This window comes from Xiphophorus maculatus, chromosome 14 (genome assembly GCF_002775205.1).
Source record: "Xiphophorus maculatus strain JP 163 A chromosome 14, X_maculatus-5.0-male, whole genome shotgun sequence".
NCBI lineage: Eukaryota > Metazoa > Chordata > Actinopteri > Cyprinodontiformes > Poeciliidae > Xiphophorus > Xiphophorus maculatus.
This window is the reverse complement of record NC_036456.1, coordinates 17,594,050-17,615,798: the sequence shown is the minus strand read 5'-3', so window position 1 is coordinate 17,615,798 and position 21,749 is coordinate 17,594,050. Positions and strand designations below refer to the sequence as shown.

At 37.3% G+C, this 21,749-nt stretch overlaps 1 protein-coding gene across 1 annotated transcript in view; it reads left to right on the top strand.

Moving 5' to 3' along the window:
* pc (pyruvate carboxylase) overlaps positions 1-21,749 on the top strand; it is a 371,443-nt gene that overhangs the window by 316,039 nt on the left and 33,655 nt on the right. The window contains exons 17-21 of the mRNA XM_023345780.1: positions 1,218-1,458; positions 7,915-8,082; positions 8,548-8,629; positions 18,594-18,751; positions 20,841-20,927. Coding sequence (XP_023201548.1) covers positions 1,218-1,458; positions 7,915-8,082; positions 8,548-8,629; positions 18,594-18,751; positions 20,841-20,927 — 736 coding nt within the window. The remainder of the gene's footprint in view (positions 1-1,217; positions 1,459-7,914; positions 8,083-8,547; positions 8,630-18,593; positions 18,752-20,840; positions 20,928-21,749) is intronic.

The following is a 21,749-nucleotide window of genomic DNA, read 5'->3' as shown; positions in this document are numbered from 1 at the left end:
CGTTCGCTTGACTCCCCTCTCCATCCTCAGCTACACTCTGCCACCGCCTCGCCCAAAACGGCTCGCCACCAAGTAACCCGCACAATCTTCATTAGCTAAATCAAATCAACTGCTGATTTTATTTGATTCAATTTAAAGTGTGTTTTACACACAGGACTGCTGCATTTAAGGCGCAGCAGAAGTCCTAAAGCCACTTTTGTTCTGACTTCAAGGTGTTTTGTTGGGATTTTATGTGACAGATTAAGTATAATTGAATAACACAGCGTGTATCTGTTTTTAATCCGTTGGATTTGTTTGTGGACTGGCAGGAATGTGAACAATAAAACACAAAGCACATCCATGTTTTTAGGTTTGGAGCTTAAATAACTCTAAACCTAATTAACAGATGGAGTCTGTTTACTAATTAAGTGACTTTTCTGGACTTTTTCTCGGGGGGTTAAAGAAAAATGTAGGCTAAACTTTTCAGATTGTTAGTTTTAAAAAATACTTAAAAAAAGAAAACATCACAAATACCCACTACGTTGTATTATCGCACAAAATCCAAATGAAATACCTTGAGTTTTTTGGTTGTAATGTGACTTCCTGTACTGTATTCAGGAAGTTGTTTCCAAACCGCCTGGAGGGTCGATCCCCTGCCAACAAGATTGTTGAATCATATTATGAAGCTCAACCTTCTTCTTCTTCTTTTTTTTTAAATGACCTAAATATGAGGCGTTAGTCAGAGCAGTGGTTTCGATTTGTTCCCAAATAAACCCCCAACACAGAGCACATTGTGTTAACACTGGACTCGCACACATATTGGACTGGTAATCGTCTCGTGGCACAAATAAACAAACAGGCGGCCACACTCCCGTTTATTGGCCGAAACAAAAGCTCCCGGTATTTGGGTAAATATTGCATTCAGAGTAACACGTCTGCAGTCGGCGCTCATTGCGGTTTTGAAAAACCTGATTAAGATACTGGGGCAAAGGCAGTAATGAGGGATTTACCAGAAGCAGCTGGGATAATGACTCCGCCGTACATTTGTCTCCAGTTATTGCCTGCTCCTGCAGGCTGGTTAAGCTCTCCGCTCATGAAAATAGTGAGAATAGTTTATTTACTCAGGTGCAGCGGTGTTTATGAGCAAATATATGGGAAGGGATTAGTATCAGGGGTTCAGTTTTGCATGTCGACAGCTCATTAGACACGTGTTTAGTGTGAATGCATTGCTCTTCCAGGTTCTGCGAGGTCGCCAAGGAGAACGGCATGGACATCTTCCGCGTCTTCGACTCTCTTAACTACCTGCCCAACATGCTGCTGGGTATGGAGGCAGCCGGAGCAGCCGGCGGCGTGGTGGAGGCCGCCATCTCCTACACGGGCGACGTCTCCGACCCGATGAGGCAGAAATATTCCCTGGACTACTACATGAAGCTGGCTGACGAGCTGGTCAAAGCCGGGACTCACATCCTCTCCATCAAGGTGAGGAAATGAAGGCGGAACGCTGGCGTCCAGGTGTCGCTCTGCTAGCCGTTTAACAGCCCACTAAGGTTTTCTAAAATAAACCCAGTCCACAGAAGCAGAACCTTCCCAGTGAGTCAGTCAGCCCACAGAAAAACAAGCAGACATAAAGAATGAGGTAGCAGGACGCGTCATCTGAGGAGTCCAAGCTTTCCTATCAATAAAAATCTGGTTTCGATTTACACTAAGACCCTGTTTACATGACAATGATACAACAAAAATTTAATTTTTGTTCCATTTCTGTTGACACATTTACATGAAGACATTCTAATTACAATCTTTGTTTACACAGTAAAGGTACACATCGAAAAGGTGTAATGCCCTCACCAAGCCACTAGTTAGTGCTAAAGTCTTTGAAGCTAAGTGCGCAATATTTATTTATTTTTTTAACGTTCTACTTGAAAGCACGTCGATTCGCGTTTCCCCATCAGGTACCGTTCCCTAGATACTGGGGGAAAAACTCGCACTATGTGCGTCTGATTAGGGTGCAGTTGGAAAAAAGTGGGATAACTTCGCTGAAACACGTTGTTTGAACTTTCAGGGTGTCCGTAGTTCTCTAGATAAGAGCGCTGAACAAGCGAGTGCTTGTTATGAGCACTGAACAAGAACACGTGTGTTTTGCCACCTGGGCGGTGCGGAGCGGTGAAGATACGCTGAGGGAACCGTATCTGATGGGGAAACACAAATTGTAGTAACACCAGCATTGTCAGTAGTTTCTTCTTCTTCTGTGGTTTGTAGGAAGCAGCTATGTTTTACGTCATATTATGCATGAGCTAGAGATTCCCTGACAAGAAAGATCCATTTATTCTGTTTACAAGACAACGGACACCGGTACGTTTTAGAACCATTGCACTCTGGATTCAATCTGTGCCGTTGTCAGAGAAAACATTTGGTGGCTTCATGTAAATGTAAACTACAAACACAACAAAACTCTTTCGTTTTCACCAGAAACTGTCGTGTAAATGGGGCCTTAGTTTCCGCTGAGAGCAGGAATGAATTTTCACTTGGTGATTAATTTGCTTCTTTCTTCAGTTTATAAATAAACAAGTTTTTCTTTAAATAGAAGCACCAGAACTACTAAAAAGAAGCAGTTGCTGTTATATTAATTGGGATTGTCATAAAAAGGCAAAGAAATATGTTGAGGAAGTTGCTATCATGAGAAAAGTAAAGTATATCTTTGTTACTTTGACTAGGATCTAGGAGAGGACGTAGCTGCGAATTCAATATATCTTATCAACTAATAATCGGTAAGAACAACTAACTAAAAAAGCAGGATTTTCAGCATTTGTTGCCTGAAACATACAGATGTGTAACATCCGATGGACTATTATGGCAAAACTATGAATTTATTTACATTTTTTTAGTAATAGTGATAAAAATCTAAGCATAAAATAGTAACATTATTATGACATTTTTTTTACATTTATTTATTTATTTTAGTTACAAGAACAAATTATTAATATATGAGGGTAAAATAGTAATTTAATGAGAACTACACAATAAAGCATTAAAGCATTGGTATTAGTTTTACAAACAAGGAAAGAGTTAATATTTTAATGAGTATCAAAATATTAATTGCATTTCTTATTTTAATGTCCGAAATTGTATGAATGTTTATATCTTGTTTGGTTTTATAAAACAGTGGATGGAAATGAGTTAAATCTGGTATATTTACGACAACATTGTACATTCATTAATATGCACAGTGCCATTAAAATAAAATCAGACAATATTATCAGCTGCAGAAATTCGAAACAGTTATGCAAACCACATAGACTTCCAGAGCTGCTTATATTAAGTCTAAGCTTAACACTAAGCTTTTTGTTCTCGTAATCATTTCTTCATATATTTTTGTATTTTCTTATGTGAATCTGATTTTTTCCTGCCTGCTATTTTGAACATCACTTTAAAGATTCAGCTCAAACAAAAATGTCTCATAATTAAATTTTATTAGGTTTATATTATGATTTTATTCACGTAATAGTGTAACATTATTTTAATTTTAAAAAACTGCTAGCCTGGCCCTAATACTGCGTTGCAGTAACACGATGCCAAGATGGAGGAGCATCAGTCTAGGATGGGGGGTTCTGAGATAATTTCCAACCGTTTTGGATCCCGTTATTGTAAAATAATAAAGGCTATTCAAGGGAGAAATGTTTAAGATGGCTGGCAGGTTTCCCAGTTAGCGGACGCCTCCGAAGGTCAGAGCAACCAAAGCGCTTCATCTGAGTTTCTACAGGCCTGGGTCAGGATGTTAGAGGTTAAAGTTCATGACTTGACAATTAAAAAACAACTGGTAAAGTTTGGCTCGCATAAAAAGATGAAGATGGATATTAGCAACAAGACAGTTCAAGGTGCTTTGTATGATGAAAACATAAAATGAGCAAGAGTGTGGAGTGGCAAAATGGAAGAAAACGATGAAAAGTTGAAAAAAAAAACTAAAATAAGTTTTTATTAATCAACTCCAAACAGATTAGTCTTTAGTCACGATTTGAAGGAACTCTGTGTTTCAGTAGTTTTGCAGTTTTCTGGACGTTTGTTCCAGATTAGAGGAGAATTAAAAACTGAATTCTGCTTCTCCATGTTTGGTTCTGAGTGTTTGGATATTATGCCTGCTGTGAAGCACGGCGTTGGAGGCGTCATGACCTGGAAAGCTAAAGGAGCTGGAAACAGTTTAGTCATTAATTCTGCTGAAGATTTTCCCAAACTTGGTTGTTGAGAGAACATCGATCTTAAATTATTGTGATTGAGTTAAAACTCAGACTTTGCAGTAAGAAATTGTTAAAGTTTGACTTCTTAACATGCCTGAAGCTTCCCAGCTCTTTCCAGGTGAAAAAACTCTCATATTTGAGCCTGTTTTCGAAAATAATAAACAAATAGTTCCAACAAATAATAAATGTCTTACTCAAGCATGAGCGATTATTTTAAAGCAGAAGTGAGTAATTCCCACGCCGCAGCAGTGTGTGAATCATGGCATGCAGCTGTGGGAAATGCATGAAAAAGCTGGTCTAACTAGTAGCTCTAAGTTCATAAATGGAGGTTAAACATATGGAAAATGTCACTAATCAGTAACATTAGAACAGCTTCTCTGTGACGAGTCGGGGTTCATCCTCATACATCACACACCGTTTTCACATGCGTCACAAACGCTGTCGGTGAAAACGTTGTGAGGAACGCAAGCAGGTGAAAATATCAGCCTCGCTGCACCGGTAATGTTAAAGTTGACAGAAATTAATTTCCCTTGTGACAGTAAAGCTATTATAAACTCATGAGAAACAGGACAGTCTTGACTTTTCCCTAACAAGTGTGTTGCGCTGTGTTAAAATTGCCTCAGATTGGAGCAGTTCAAAACAAGCTGCTCCTGCAGAAACTTGCACAGTTTGGGTTTGTTAATAAAGTACAATAAGCTGCTTCTGCTAATTTTTGGAGTTTCCTAATTCCTAGTACTTTCTCTAGAGAAACTCCTATTAATTTATATGTTGTGGAGAACTTATTCTTTAGAGAAACTCCTATTAGGTTATAATGGTTTCCTTTGTTTTTCTTCTGTTTTTTGTTTTGTTTGTATTTCCTCTAATTCATGTAAAGCACTTCGAAATGCCTTGTTGCTGAAAATGTGCTATATAAATAAATTACCTTACCTTACATGTATTTAATGACCTTATGTGTCAGGTCCAAGTCAATAGATTTCAATATGATCACGAAATGTAATTTATTTTAGTAATATCAGTAATATTCGTATCTTTAGTTGCAATGTCCTGGTGGAAAATTAAATCAGCATCTCTATAAAGCTCCACAATTTCCAGATAGTCGACTATTGTAACTTGAAAAGAGGACTTTTGACCACAAATCAAGTTCAGTCCTTTTTATCCTCAGCAGAAGTAAGATGGTTCTGACATTTTGTCTGGTTCAGAAGTGGATTAACCCAAGAAATGTAACAGCCGTTGCCCCTGGATACTTCAGTTTGGTGGCTGTGAAATCACAGACTTCAGCTACCATTCATAATCAATCCTTTCAAAGTCATCACTTGTGCTGGTGCACCATTTTTGCCACACTTTTTCCTTCCACTATACTTTCCATAAAGAAAAAGAGCACAGCGATTACCCGACATTCTTTTACATTATCCTGTTGACTGACAACAGCAGTCTAGAAGATTAGGTAGACCATAACACATCTCTCTTTTTATTTATCTTATGTATTATTATCTTATGTAATATTGTCATTATCTTAGAAATTAAACCTCTAAATAATGAAAAAAAACATCTATTTTTGGTGCAACTTGGCTGTAGAACTGTATTGAAATTAATTAGTATATACTACCAATTTGTATGAGTTTACAAAAATACTATAGAACCATCATATTATGTTTCAAACTAGGTTAAGAAAAGTTAATCACTTTGTACTTTGGAAATTAGAAATTACTGGATGCATAAACAAGACATTTAACTTTGGTTTCAAACGACTCGTATACGACTTTTCCGTGGTGGGTCTGAACGGCCCAGTTCCGACCATTTCACTTCGATGTGTGATGCTAAATCAGATATGCATCTGCTTTGTCTGATTTTTACAGCACTGACCCGAAACATGCATCATAATTCAGCACCAGAAGAATCCAGATGTGCCAAATCTGGACATAAAAAATGGCTAAAAATGATAATTATGAAAGAAGTTTGTGTCAGTGAAGGTCGGAGTTTGCGATTCTTGCCAAAAATTACAGAAAGCCAAAGTGCTTGACCTCAGATTCTGAACGCCTCGGGCAGGATGTTAAATGTTACAGTTCATGAAATAACTAGAAAACAACTAGTAAAGTATGGATTTATTGGAAGATGGAGCTTCTTTTTCTAAGAAGAACATGGCAGCATGTCATTTGAATAGATTGTGACATCACAATTGTACTACTACTGATTCTGAGTCATATTTAATTAGTAGTATGAACAAAAATGTTAGAATTGAGGACCAAGACATGCTGTGTGAATGTAGGTTATGTAACAATCCAATTGGATGTACTAGGATGTTTCATCTAGAAAACAAAAGGTGAGTCTGCTATAAAAACGTAAATTGGGATGTTGTGGTAAAAATCCGATTTAAAACTGGGAGCAGAAATGAAAGAAGTGGGGAGTAGCACCTCTGAAAGGACAGCAGCTGATTGACCTGGAAACTGGGTGAATCGCTGGCGAAGATAAATCGCTGACCGAGGAGTTGCACTCTTTCTCTGCTGCTTCTGTAATTAGAGACGTGACAGTCTGCTTCCGTCCCTGCAGCTGGTTAATCTCCTCCATGACAGGGACGACACGCCTCTGAATGGAAGCAACACAGCTCTGTTTCACTGTACATTTTTTATATGTATTATTCAACAACAAATAACTCGTATTACAGGTAACCTGATAGAAAAGTAACAATGTACGTGTGGCTTAATGCACACCAGCTTTTACATTAAAACAGTCTCCCTGCAGCCGGTTTAGAGGGTAAACTACACACTGTTTCCCTAGTTCCAATACTTTAAAATTATTTTGTTTTAATTTAGTTTTTATTAGCTGTAGTAGCTGTTTTAGATTTTTTATACTTTGTTTTTTAGGTGCAGAATTAAAAAATGTCCAAGTATTGTATTGTGATTATGTGTACAACAATTGGATAATGAATACTCAGTAAAAGTTGCCATTTTCAACAATGTATTGAATTATTGTTGAACAAACAATTGACGCTGTTGCCATTTTACGGACGTAGACTATGGAGTGACGTAATTTGCCGACCGCTGACGTAAACTGCTTGTGTGGGGGAAAAAATTAAATCAATTTCACATCTGTTTGAAAGGCTAATGGTTTCATAAACACACATATATCTATAACTTCAGTAGATTTTAGTTAGTGGTATAAAGACATGACATGGTTCCAGTTATTTGTAGTTTTTTTCCTCATAAATTCCCGGTTTTTATTTCACTTAATGAAAATGTTTTCTCAATTTAAGGGTTCATTATCTTATTAGTTTTAGTTAGCCGTTATCAGCCGAACGGTATCACCGACGACACATTTTTACAAGCCAATGTTGTCATAACTCTGCGATGCTTTTCGCTATCTGAAAAATTCCAGCGGTTTATGAAAGAGGAGACGTTTCTCTTCCCAGCCAACATTGGTTATTACGGTAATTTCACTCCCGCCATTGCAGGGGGCACGTTTTACTTCAGTTTAATCTGATGAAACTCTTTTAATAGACGGTAAATTTCAAAATAGCTGCAAGATATCAAAAGCTCCAGTGGTAATAGAGAAATGGCCAAACATATTTACTCACAGGGACATTTAAAGAACTTCCTACAACTGAAATGAGCAAAAATTTCCAGGCAGAGATTTGAATCTTAGGCCGTGACTATAATAACCTCGACTGTTTCATATTGATGCCAACATGTCGTCCTGTTTCTCTCTGCAGGATATGGCCGGCCTGCTGAAGCCGGAGGCCAGCAAGCTTCTGATCGGCGCTTTGAGGGATCGCTTCCCAGATGTTCCCATTCATGTGCACACACACGACACAGCTGGAGCCGGAGTGGCGGCCATGTTGGCCTGTGCAGAAGCAGGAGCTGATGTAGTCGACGTGGCGGTGAGTATTGACCAGCTAGTTCTGACTGAATGTTTTAGCTTTACGACGTAAAGAATAGTTTGTTTTTTCTGTTAGCTGGTTCAGTTTTCATTGGTGAAATGTCACAAAGCGAGACGAAACAACTGCTGCAGCCGAGATTATTTCCCTCACTTTGTTCAATAAGTTCAGCCTGGGCCGCTGCATTTAAGTAATGGCCTGCTGTTTGAACTTCTAGGTCGCATTCAGTTTCTGTTTCCTCTCATCAACATTACAAACCTCAACAAAGCTTTACCCTAAAATACCATTTTTAGGTTCTTCTTTTTTAGAAAGCTGGGAGTTATGCAACAATCACGCTCTAAATAATATATCCTGAAGATACTCCCTTATGAGCAGGTTAATTTATTGACTAGTTCATTATTGCAGCAAAAAAATGAATGTGGTCTAATAAACTTCTTTAAAAAGACAATATGAACTGTTTGCCTGTAGGTTGACTCCATGGCTGGGATGACGTCTCAGCCGAGCATGGGGGCCATCGTCGCCTGCACCAAAGGGACTAAATACGACACTGGTGAGTAAACGCTGAGAAATTTAAACCTTTGGTGAGAAAGCTGCTGCTGACGTTCTGACTAAAGCCAGGAAGTTAGAGCTCATCTCCCCAGTTCTAAAGTCCCTACATTGGCTTCCTGTAGCTTAGAGAATTGACTTTAAAATACTGCTGTTAGTTTATAAATCACCGAACGGCTTCGCACCACAATACATGAAACATCTGCTGCTGTTGTATCAACCTTCCAGACCTCTCAAGTCTTCTGGTTCTGGTCTGCTCTGCATTCACCTTACATGCGCCACAAATCTGGAACAAACTTCCAGAAAACTGCAAAACTGCTGAAACACTGAGTTCCTTTAAATCTAGACTAAAAACTCAGCTGTTTAGAGTTGCTTTTGAAACATAATCAATGAAGAATTTAATGATGGCACTTGATTAAATGTATTGTTTTGATTGTTGATTCTGTTGCATGACTTTGTATTTTTGTGTTTTTATTATGTAAAGCATTTTGAAATGCTTTGTTGCTGAAAGGTGCTCAGTAAATAACATTTGATTAATTTGATTGATATATAAAAAAAGAAAACATAAAATTGGCCAGATCCCGGCTAAGGACGAGCTGCATCTGCCTGGTTTGGTTTTAATAAAGAATCATGAAGATGTGAGAATCTTACCTACTGAGAAAGTACGCAGGAGCTACTAATACAGTTGGAGACTGATTTATAATAAAATTGACAGAAATTGACAATCTGAGATTTATGCATGCTCTTTTTCTGCACATTGAGTCTAGTTTAACACTAGAACACTAGTTTGACACTTGAATTTTTGGAGTTGGAAACTGTGATTTCTGTCAGTTCTGTTTTAAATTGGGGAAGATTCTGACTCAGTAATTGTAATGGACATTTCTCATGTGGAAACATCTATTCACTACAACAATCGAGCACCAGACGCAGCACCAATCTGCGTATCGATCTTCTGCTTCACTTTCCCGTCTTTCATGAACAAAACTCTGAAATGTTTAAAATCCTCAGGTTGGTGAAAGACGTCTTCCCCGACCCAGAGAGGTTATTTATGGTGAATAAAAAGTGAACCGAGAACACAGCCTTGAGGAACCCCACATATGATCTTTGTTTGCCCAGATTCATAATTGCCAAATGTCACAAAGTAAAGTTTATAACTTGGATTCATCACACAGTGAAACATACACTTCTGATTAGAGACAGTAGAGATGTTTGTGATTCGATGTTATAAATATAAAATTTTATTTGTGTGCAATCTCAGTGCTCACTATGAGTTATTTTGAATAATCTTTAACAAAAAAGCTATTTTTACTGAGGTTTGATAAGTGCTGTTTTCAACATGAAGTGCTGTGTGTTTAGTAGATAATAGTTATAATATAAAGACATGTCACTTCATCCTTCTAATTACATTTGACAGGATAAAATTTGTTATGAAACAATACCTTTAAATTTGCTCCCCATGCTCTTATTACTGGGCGTAGTTTTTAATGAGACAGTTTGTTAGATCACCAGTGTTGCGTAGAAATAATTTGATTCTTTCTGAGCGAAAGTCTGCTACTTAACATGAGGGAAGAAAAATCAATCAGCAGATCAATGACGCATTTGTAATTATGGCCCTGAAGCGAAGGAGACCCGCATACTCTGCTGAGTAATGACGAACGAATGCGGTTATGATGAGAGGAGAAAGAAGTCGGCTGTCGATAAAGACATGCAGCCCTAAGCAAAATGTTTTTAACTCATGAATTAGTTGAAAGTGGAATAAAACAAAACTGTTTTTTTTCTACAAAAAGTCCCTTTTTGTGTTTTTAGATACAAATATTTTGATCAGAGTAAGACTTGTTGCCATGGGCAGCCTTCTTTGCTCTGACAATGGGGTGGCTTTCTCTGGAGCCTGTCAGGGGTTTTTGGGTCTCCACGGCAACCTCACTGTGATTATTATTTATTTGCTTCCCGATCCGCCAGGTTTTATCAGAGATCTCTGAGCTCCTCTGAGGAGGTCATAAGATAAATTTAGAGATAGATTTATGTGCTCTTTCTCCTGTGGGTTTTTTATTTTTGGCCACAGTGACTCTGAAGTGTATACCTTTCATGGGCCGTGAAAAAGCTCCCCGCTCTCGGCGACCTCCACCTCCCACAGCGAGGGGCGGCGATATGAAAACAGGCAGCAGGAAAATGTGTTTTAAAGACTAAAGGAACATGAAACGAGTTTAAATTAATGGGAAGTGATGTGAAAATAGATGGTTATGTGGAGAAATGCTTTTGGGAAAAGCGACTCTGCTCTGCTAAGTCGATCTGATCCTTCATTTCCATTCCTCAGAACCTCGAGAAGCTAATTTTGTTTACGTTTTCACTGCCCTGTAAGGTCCAGCATGCTGCTGCTGCTGTGGTAGAGCAGAATGTTAGTCCCATTATGTGCAGTTTGTTAATGCAGATAATGCATTAATGAACAACTTGGTTTAGTTTAAGTCCCCCTGTAAGCTCTGATAAGGATAACATTTAATTATGCTGCTTAATCAAAGGTTGACTCTGCTGCTTCTGGAGTCACTTAGCACAGTTAAACCAGTAAGGGTTTTATTTTATGCTTTTTATTAAAAGTGTCTCTGTGGTGTTTGTTGAGATCAGATGCTTTTCCTGTTAATTATCCAAGCTTATCCAACAATGATGCGCTCAGATACAATTTAAAACACAAAGTGACAGTTCAGTTATCATTGAATTCCCATTTGAACCAGATGGAGTGTCTGAGGCGGGACATTTTAGAAACGATGTAGAACTCTGACACTTGCACATTTTCTTACCGTAGACTTACCCATTTTCTACGGTGGCCGACAGGTGCAAATGCGCAGCAAGAAACATGCAAACAAAAAAAAAAAACACGCGCACAAATTAAATGCGGCAAGCAAAAAGCAAATAAAATGCAGCAAACAAAAAGTGTTGAAAACGGAAGTGCTCCAGACCACTAGGGGGAGTCAAAGAAAATAGGATTTTTGCTAATTCGGGCAAGCATCTACGAGACCGAGCCCAGAACGGTATGACTGACACAAAGTCTATCACGCTACCCATAAATTATTCTGTTATTCTATAATATTATAAAAGACGGCGTATCTGAAAAGAAATATAGTAATACATACCTTTACTTTCTTTCAAATTTCTTTCTCTGAATCTTGCATCTGGTCCCATAGAAATGAATACTATTTTCTTTGACTCCCCCTAGTGGTCTGGAGCACTTCCGTTTTCAACACTTTTTGTTTGCTGCATTTCATTCGGGGGTGTCTTCTTTTTTGTTTGCGTCTCTCTTTTTGTTTGCTGCATTTTATTCGCTTTTTGCTTGCCGCATTTAATTTGTGCGCGTGTTTTTTTTTGTTTGCATGTTTTCTCTTTTGCTGCGCATTTGCACCTGTCGGCCACCGTAATTTTCTGGTAAAACCGTGTTTTAGGGTCGCTCCTGCACAGTTTTACCTTAAAAGCCTGTCCTAACCAGCTCCTAAGTTATAAACATCCTAAAACTCCCAGTTTTAAAAATGTTTTGCCTCTGTTAACCACCCACAACCCGAAGAATGTCAGAGTCAAAAGGTAAATCCAAACAAGACTAAGATGCTCCCGCACAGGCGACACCAATAACCAAAGACGAGATTAGCATTTTACTGGAAGAGCTCACTGCTAGCGGACTTTAGATTATCCATAGAAAACCTGTCCTCTACAGCGTCCAGGCTGCAGAGAAGGACCATGGTCCACGGATTCTCTGGAAATGACGTGCACTGAAGTTGACCAACGTTTCCACCAACTTGTGGCTGAAGGCTCTGAGTTTCACAAAGACAACAACTGGCTGATATCCAGGGTGGCGAATTTGTTATTACCACCAAATATACCTTAATATGCATTAAGACGCAGTGGAAACCGTCTTGGCGCTACCACAGAGGGTAACCTCCACTGTCTCATCCAATATTGGTGGCACAGCCAATCAGCGACAAGGAAACCAAATGGGCCTCCTGGATTGGCTGATTTCCAATATCCAATAGCGTGTAAAGTAGTATTGCACCCAAGTATTTCATTTGCATTTCTTTGGAATATTTTAGGTGTATTCAATGAAAAAGTCTATGAATAGCTACATTTTACATTCTACTGCAAAATCTGAGAGTACTGGACTTTAATAGGTGATGGTAGGTGAACTTTAAAAGGCCAGTATTATGTATTTTTCAGACATAGTTCCATTTTATAGCACAATTAAGTAATTATGCTACTTTCAGTTGTAAAAATATAACTTAATGTTCAACCAAGAAATTTTACTTTGCAATTTGACGCCTTCAAATTGAGTCTCTGTGTCTTTAAGAAGCTTCTGCTCTTTCCGACACTTGGCCTTTTAGCACATCATCACGACAATGCTCCTCCATGATGCCGTCATGGAGGAGCATTAAAGTTAATTTAAAGTTATCATCAAGATATAAGTTAGCTCTTCTTATCTTGGTAAGATATAAGAAAGTTTGGAAGCAAATTGTGTTTTGTTTTGTTTTGAACTGTTGCTCATTTCTCCATATAGGTTAAAACATTACTCTAAAGGATTTCCAACAAAAACTGTTATTTTTCTTGCATTTGAGGCATTTTTTTTCTTTTATCAAACCTTTTTTCTGTGGATGAACAGCGAAACAGACAACATGATGTCCTGTCAATATTCCCAGAGGAACTGTGGTGCTTTTTGTCAAACATAATACACCAGTAAACTATTGGTGGAGTCTGACCCGGCTGGTGTCTTTGCAGCTAAATTGACTTCGTTGCTGGTCTGATTTTTCTCTACAGATATTCAAACAATCGTTCACAGAAAAAGCAAAATTCATCACGAACAGGAACGTTTCTTGTTCTGAGTGTTGTGAGCCGCGCAGCAACAGAGCCATTAAAACACGCTGCGTTCTCACTGTGACTTGGCCTTTTTAGTGGAAAACCTTTTTGCATGGCCGCTGCTCTCGCTCGCCATCGACATGTTTGCTCAGAGCAGGCGGTGGCAGGTTCATGCTCAGATTGTGGAGCAAACTGATATCAGCCGGGGCCACGCAGGAAGCATGATATGTTGCTGAGACACGGTTCAGTTTGATGGCTGAATATCAATTTGAGGCCAGAAAAACCAAAAAAGATGAGGCCGGTATTCAGGTGAGAGACTTCGACTCTGCATTCATACATGTGTTCATTCTGCGTGACCCCGGCTGACACGCTCCTCGCTACCTAATGCTTTTATTCCTGTCACTTTCTGCTGCTTTCCTCTTCTCATCTTTGGCTCACTTAATGCCAGTTCCCTCCTCATTCTCGTCTTGCCTACCTCACCACTTTTGTAATCAAGCGCGTCTCTCCCGTGGATTCCTCCATACCTTCCTGACCTTTGCCTGTTTACTGCTTTCCTTTACTCCCACACTCCCTTTTTCTCCTGTCTTGCCTCCAAACCTGTAATCATCGCTGTACACTGTCTCCATCCCTCTCTCCCTCAGCTCTCATACCTGCTTCTGTCACATTGTCTCTACATCCTCCTCTTCCTTCCTCTCCCAGTTTGTGACAATGCCATTAGCAGCTTCTTCTACCAAATCCCTCCCACTGCTCATTTTCTTCCATTTTCATATTATTTTTTTGCCCTGGAATTTTTTAAAAATTTGCTTAAAATGTCATTGTGTGTACTCAGGAGTCTGCGCGCACACACCTGTGCAATTTAAGTGTGGCAGATTATTCAGTTTGAATGATGATGCATATTAAAGTGGTCCTTGTGTTTGACTGCATTCGCCCCTCATGCATCATGCATGGCTTTAATTGATGCCGCAGCGCTGCAGTCGGTCAAGGTGGAGGAGTTGAATGCACACAAATCAGAATCAGAACTGGGTGTACTGCCAAGTCAATTTTTATACAGAAATTTTATGAAAAAATTTAAAATAAAAGAAATCAAAGACAAAGCAAATACCGTAAACAACAAAGAGCTGAAATCAGATATATATCCTGACTTTTTTGACATGAAATCAATCAAACTAAAATTCTGGGTTAGTTAGCGTTACAAAAATCAGATTAGCTAAATTATAAGAAATAATCTGATCTTTTCATCTTTATAGATTGTAAGTTTTATATTATTTAAAGTTTTAGAACATATTAAAATTTGATTTGATTATTAATGCATAGCAAAACTTACCACTTAACTATTAGTTTGTAAATTGTGGAGTATTTATTCTTATTCCTTAGAGAAACTCCTACCAGGTTGTAATTGTAAAGTACTTTTGTTGTTTTTTCTTTTGCAATTTTTTGGGGGGTTTTGTTTGTATTTCCTGTAATTCATGTAAAGCCCTTTGAAATGTCTTGTTGCTGAAAATGTGCTATATAAATAAGATTACATGACCTTATCAAACAGTGACTTTAAAACTTAAATGTGTACCAAATTGGAATTTTTTAAAAAGCAGTCCTAACAATGAGGTTTAAAAATGTCACATGTAAACATCTTATTTAAGGGCATTAAAACATTTACACAAAGACTAAAATGTGCCAGTGAAAGAGTAATGATGGTAAAAAGCACAGGTGCATCTCCATAAATTAGAATACCATTAAAAAGTTAACACATTTCAGTAAATTTATTCTAATGTATTGTAAAATAAGCATAAATGTTACATATGTTAAGAGGTAAACTGAAAACGGATGCAGGTCACGAGCCAGTTTGAAATCGTCGCTCACAAACATTCAGCTCCTCGTTTTGATTTGTGTCTGTTGTCCTTTTGTTTCTAATATTTATCTTTGCTCTATTTAATCTGCTGGTGATTGATATCTGACGATGATGCGTGACGCTGCATCTGTTTTATATTTTTTTAAAGTTGTTTTCTCACAGCATTTGCTTTGAAAGACGAGGAGCAATGCAAACCTTCATCTCCGTGTCCCTGAGCATTGTAGCGTTAGTCAGATTTCTCCTGGGCTTAATTTTCTAATCTTTTTACTGCTGTCATAATTTAGACTCATTGTCAGTTAATAGAAGCTAATGTGGTGTATGTAATGTACAATTATTTCTAAGTATTTGTTTTCTACATGATTTGTCAAGTTTTCTTTGTGCTTGTTTGAGCTTGAAGAGTTTTTCCTGACTTATTTTTGAGCCTTATTTTTACACCGCAGTTTATATTTGCAATATTTGATATCATAGTTTTATATTGGACACAGGTGGATAGATTTCTCAAAAAAACATTTCTCTTCTCGCCTGAAGTACTTATTCAAGAAATGCCTTGAGTAGGAAAGTAGGAAATGTATTAAGTATGTTCTGAGTAACGGATGTTGTCATCAAATGAAAAAACATAATTTTATGTTCAAATTCAGATATTTTATTGACTATAATGAAAAAAAACATACATAAAATATAACAAATTCAGACAGAAAAAACACCTCTCCAGTTAATTTTTTAAAATTAAAATATGTGAAACTAATACGTAGTTAGTAATGTGTATATATGTTAAAGTAAAGACGATATATGGTGTTTACTGTATTCTTTCGATCTCAAAATGGCGCAAAAGCCTCAACAGATACAAAATAACAATAGAACAACAAGGCTGGTGTATAAACAAGAGGTCTCACTTCAATATAAATTGTAGTTTTGTGTCAGGTCCATGTTTTGGTGAAAACATTTTGTTTTTACCCACTATTGGGTAGAGGATCCACAAATTGTACTCATAGCAATTTTAGTCTTAGTAATATTACTCATGTAAAAGTATGGTTTAGTGAAATTACTCCTACAGAAGTTTTTTCCAAAAAGTTACTCATGTAAGTGTAACTAGTCACTACTACCCTCCTCCTGTCGGACATTTGGTGATTCCTTTGTGAAGATATTCTTTCATTATTACTCTAATTACAAATATTCCAGCCTGTAAATTATCTTAGCAGTTAGAGTTAATCATTGGCTAATTTTTTTACGTGGTTTAATATGCCGGCGAATCATCACATATGGTGTACATTTGAGTTTTATTTTCTTATTTTATTCTGTGTTTTATACTATGACGGTTGGTGTAAATCATGTGTCAAACTCGAGGCTCGTGGCCCAAATCCGGCCCGCCGTAGCTTTTAATGTGGCCCACTAAGTTCTAGATTAATTTAAGTCTGCTTAAATATTATGTTATCAATCAAATAAATGCAGTTTTTGTCTGTTTACTGCCAAATTATATCAATCAGTCCCTCCAGTTTCTTGAGAATTATTGTGTAAATTCACGCTACTAATTTTTCTAAAAACTTGTCCAACTTTCTTACTTGTATTGAACAACTGCTTCAGCCTTAATTGATGTCAGATTATAGTACATGATTTATACAGCAAGTAATAAAAAGTGACATTTACCGTCATAAATACGTGCAAATATCACAAATATTTCCCAATTAGTTCCAAAATTACCAAATAACACATTGATTTTTATTGCAAAACAATCACAAAAAGAATCACAAAATCCTGGAAGGACTGAAGAGATGGTCAATATTATTTAATTTTAAGGATTAGTTGATATTTTAACAGTTTGTGAACAGGTTTTATCAATACATTCTGGCTCAACTGACCCTTTAAGAGCATGAATGATCTGGATTTGGCCCAAAACAAAAATGAGTTTGACACTCCTGGTGTAAATTGTGAAGCATTTTGGTTAATTGCTTTTATTTTTAAATGTGCTACACAGATAAAAAGACCTACACATTTTTAGACCTGGATAAATTTGCTTTCACATGAGTCTATATTGCTAAAATGCATATTTTTATTTTACTTTGACAAGCTAGAAACAGTTTATTGGGTTTTTTTTTTTGTATATAAAACATCTTTAGTACATTATCATATGCTTCCCCCTATTAGAGGGATTCCAAAATGGAGGATATTTATTTTAACATGACATCAAATGTGCACCACTGCCTAGATGCAGAGTGGGTTAGTTTACCCACTGGCTCGTCTTACCCTAGTCTCCCCTGCATTGTTTTACTGATCACTTGATAAAAATGCTTTCTCTGTTATTCAAGATTGCTGCTCTCTGATCTTAATGCCTCTTTCCTGTGTAAAAATGAAGCTGTAATTTCACTCTGGAAGCTTAAAGGAAACATCCAAAAATTGTATGTGTTTGCAAGCAGAGAAGGAAATGGACCCAATTACCCACCAGCTTGGCAGGCAGTTTGAGGAGCAGCTACATGCACATTAATTTCACATTAACATCGGACTCGCTGTATTTCTTCACCGAGATCACAATTTAGGCACAGAAACACTTTGGTGTTTCTTTTTCTAATTTTAAATTACAACCTCGTCACTCTGTCACAACAGCTTTTTATTATTATTTTGTTTTGCTACCGTTGTTTGCAAAAATACAAACTGTAGAGCCATTTGTGCCTCAGCACCAGGGCTCCTTTTTCCAATTAAAGGTAAACTGACAGAAGGATGTCGCACAAAGGAGAAACAGACGGTTCACTAAATATTAGAGACTAGACAAGAATACTGAACAGCTTTTTTAGCTTGTGCTAATAAGAACAAGGAAGTTGAATATATCAGATCGTCTATGAGAAACATGGTGATTATTGAACCATGTTTTATCACAGAAACCAGCAACATTTAGACCCATGCTGAGATGTTCAGTTGTCTTTAAATACTGAGAAATTTCTTGTTTATTGTGTCATGCATTCAAATTAATTGCTAATGTTATCAGCTGGCACGTGTTGCGAGATGGCAAACATTTTCATAAATTCTGATAAATGATGAGCTGTTACATTGGTTGTCATTGCAAATGTGACATTGTAATAGAAATTGTAAATTAGTTTATGCCGTAATTTATCAGATACATTTTTAAAAAGTTGTGGTTTCAAAACAAAGTTGTTAGTGTCAGATCATCAAAAAGATTTTACGATTTATGCTTGATCTGAACCACAAACTGCCTCTTCCATCACAATCTTGCAGACTCTCTGCGAATATTTCCAAATTATGCGTCTCTCTGCAGTGATCATTGATTTGCTGTCTGGTGTTGCAGGCATCGCTCTGGAGAAGGTGTTCGACTACAGCGAGTACTGGGAGGTCACCAGAGGCCTGTACGCTCCCTTCGACTGCACCGCCACCATGAAGTCGGGCAACGCCGACGTCTACGAGAACGAGATACCTGGAGGACAGTACACCAACCTGCACTTCCAGGTTGATGTCCTTCCATGTCGTCAACTTGACACAGATTGATTTTTATTTTCAATGTGAAAGCAAATCGAATTTTATGTCATTCCTCTTTTTTTGCAGAGAACGGTTCAGTTACAAGTATTAGTTCAATTTAGCATCACATTTCATAATGCTGGTACTTTTGTAAGCTTTTGGGAATTGACCTTTTGTGTTTTACATGCAATGAATTTTAGAAACTGTTTTCTCTCTCGGCTGGAGAGAAGTTGGGTTTTCTGTGATTCTTTGTTTGAAAAGGAATCTCTGTTCTGACTCATTTTGCTGGATGTTTTTTTCTTCCTCACATTGAATTTGCATTTATTTTTTAGTCACTGATTGATTCTGAGTACAATTACAGATTTTTTAAAGATTTCTTCCCAAAATTTGTGGAAAGTAGAAACTGTGCAATGCAAAAAAGTATATAAAAAATCCAACTAAATCTTGGCAATCAATCAAGTTTATTTGTCTTGCACATTTCAGCAACAAGGCAGTTCAAAGTGCTTTAGATTATGAAACATAAACTCATCTTCCAGTCAATAATTACAAGATGATCAAGTCTCACGTTGACTGTTTTTTCTTGGTGTATCAGGTTTTCATCTTTTAATATTCAATTCAAATTGAAAATACCTTATTGATCTCAAAGGGAAATTAAATGACTGAGTCAGAGCTTCCAGAGAAGGAGCCGTCGTGAGGCTCGATCAGCCAATCAGAGGCAGATTTGAGAAATGTGTAGACTGTAATATGATGCACAGCCAAGGAAAATCTGAAAGGATTGTTATCTTTTTCTTTTAAATCATTGTAGCTACAAATTTGAGATGCATCAATAAATGAACTGGCTGATAATTTATTCCCAATTTCATTAGTTCTGGGAGAACAACTGATCTTATGTCATTATCTTTAGCACTTTTGCAGATTAATTAAGTTTGTATGAACCAAAATCTGATTTGGCAGGTCAGGGTTTTTAAAGATCGATGATCAGCTAGTAAACGTGTCAAACTCAAGGCCCAGGGGCCAAATTTGGGCCGTTGCTTTTTATCTGGCCCTCTAAACTCCAAATTGCATTAATTAACCCCTCCAGTTTTTCACAAACTTGCAAAATTCACACAAAATTAATAGATTGACTAATTTGTTTTCTGATTTTTGCAGCAAATTTTTCTCAAATTTGCTGCAAAAACCTTGAGTTTAAGTGACTTTTGCTTCAGACTTACTTGATGTCAAGTCGTAGTCCATGATCGATGTGGCGAGTAATAAAAAGTCACATTTAGCAAATATTGTAAAAAATTCTTTACAAATATTTCTAAATTGGCTACAAAAATCTTGGCAATCATTTTGATTGCAAAAAAACAAAAACACACAAATATTCATGAAATCCTGGATGGACTGATCGCTGAAAAAAGATGTTCAATATTATTTAATTTTAATAAACACTTATAGAATGCTGAAACAGCTACTGATTGATATTTTAACAATTTAATGGGTTTGATCAATAGATTCTGGCACAACCCGCCCTTTAAGAACATTCAGATTTTTGCAACAGTCCAAAATGAAAATGAGTTTGACGCCCCATGGCTAGTCCGTCCCTAATAAACTTATCTTGTCTGTCCAAATTATTTCAAGGACTGTGACCCTTATTGGCATCTATACTAAAGTCGATCCTTTACGTGTGCTGCCACAGGACCGTGGAAACATTTCTAAGATTCTGGGAAGCCGTCTCTGTTGCATAACAGGTTGTTTTGACTAAACGTACAGAGATTGACCAAATAATTTCCAGCAGATTACTTTGGTTTTTACCCTGTTATTCCACATTCCCAGTTAGATAATTTAAAGTTATTTCCTAGAGCTGTATACTTAACAAAATAAATAGATAAACAAAAACATACCCGCCTCAGGAAGCCAAAATATGCTGTTGCAAATCACATGTAACAATAGTGTGTGTGCTGATCTTTAAGGCTTCTGAAGATCAGCAATTTGAAGCTACTGACTGGGCAAACATTACTTGACTTTCTTCCTTTAGAAAGGAAGGTAATGAAAGGTTTGTATGTACTGCTCATCCTTGCTGTGGTCTGTTTCATTGCAGGCTCATAGTATGGGGCTTGGAAATAAGTTCAAGGAGGTGAAGAAGGCTTACGCTGAAGCAAACAAACTACTCGGAGACCTCATTAAGGTGAGACGGAAACACAAAAATCCAGGCAACAGCAACCAAACTGCAAACACGTATGTAATGATCCTGGTTTGGGCGTGCAGCTTTGATGGAGAGCTTGGCACAATTCATCCAAAAATAGAAAAATCCTGTTTACAATTTTCAGATTTTACCCTAAATGCAAGGCACAGTGAGGCAAACAGGTCTGCATCCTCTCACAACTGTAAGTCAAGCAGACGTTGCGTTTATAGCAATAAATGCAAAATACACAATTTCACCTGCAATGCTCTGCTGCATAACAAATATTACTGTGGTGTGTGTTTAATATTCTTCCACCGGCATCTATCACATTTACTGAATCTAATGAACAACACCTCTTGCTCTACTTGCATAACAATGTTGTGCAAGTTTACTCCTCACTAGTTTGATCTAAAACAGATGAAAGAGGATTTTATTTGAATAAACGTATCTATTAATGCAGCAGAGTTGGATTTTTTTATGAAACATAAGCAGATGAAGTACTGCAGGTTCTGTGATGGGGGTAATAGCTTTAGATCCAAAATATATGAATTATGAGGATATTTGGTAACATTTTATTTGATGGGGCGTGCATAAGACTGACATGACACTGTCATAAACATGACATCTGTTATGAACATGGAGGCGCCTGTATGAAAGTCTGAGTGTTACCATGAAGTGTCATTCGGTAAATAATGACACTTTTAATGAAAAGTTGCTCTAAAAGATGCATTAAAAGCCCAGTAAAAGTGCCAACTTTGCATTAAAGTGTCATTATTTTGTAAGTAATGCAAAGTTGGCACTTTCACTGGACTTTTAATGCAACTT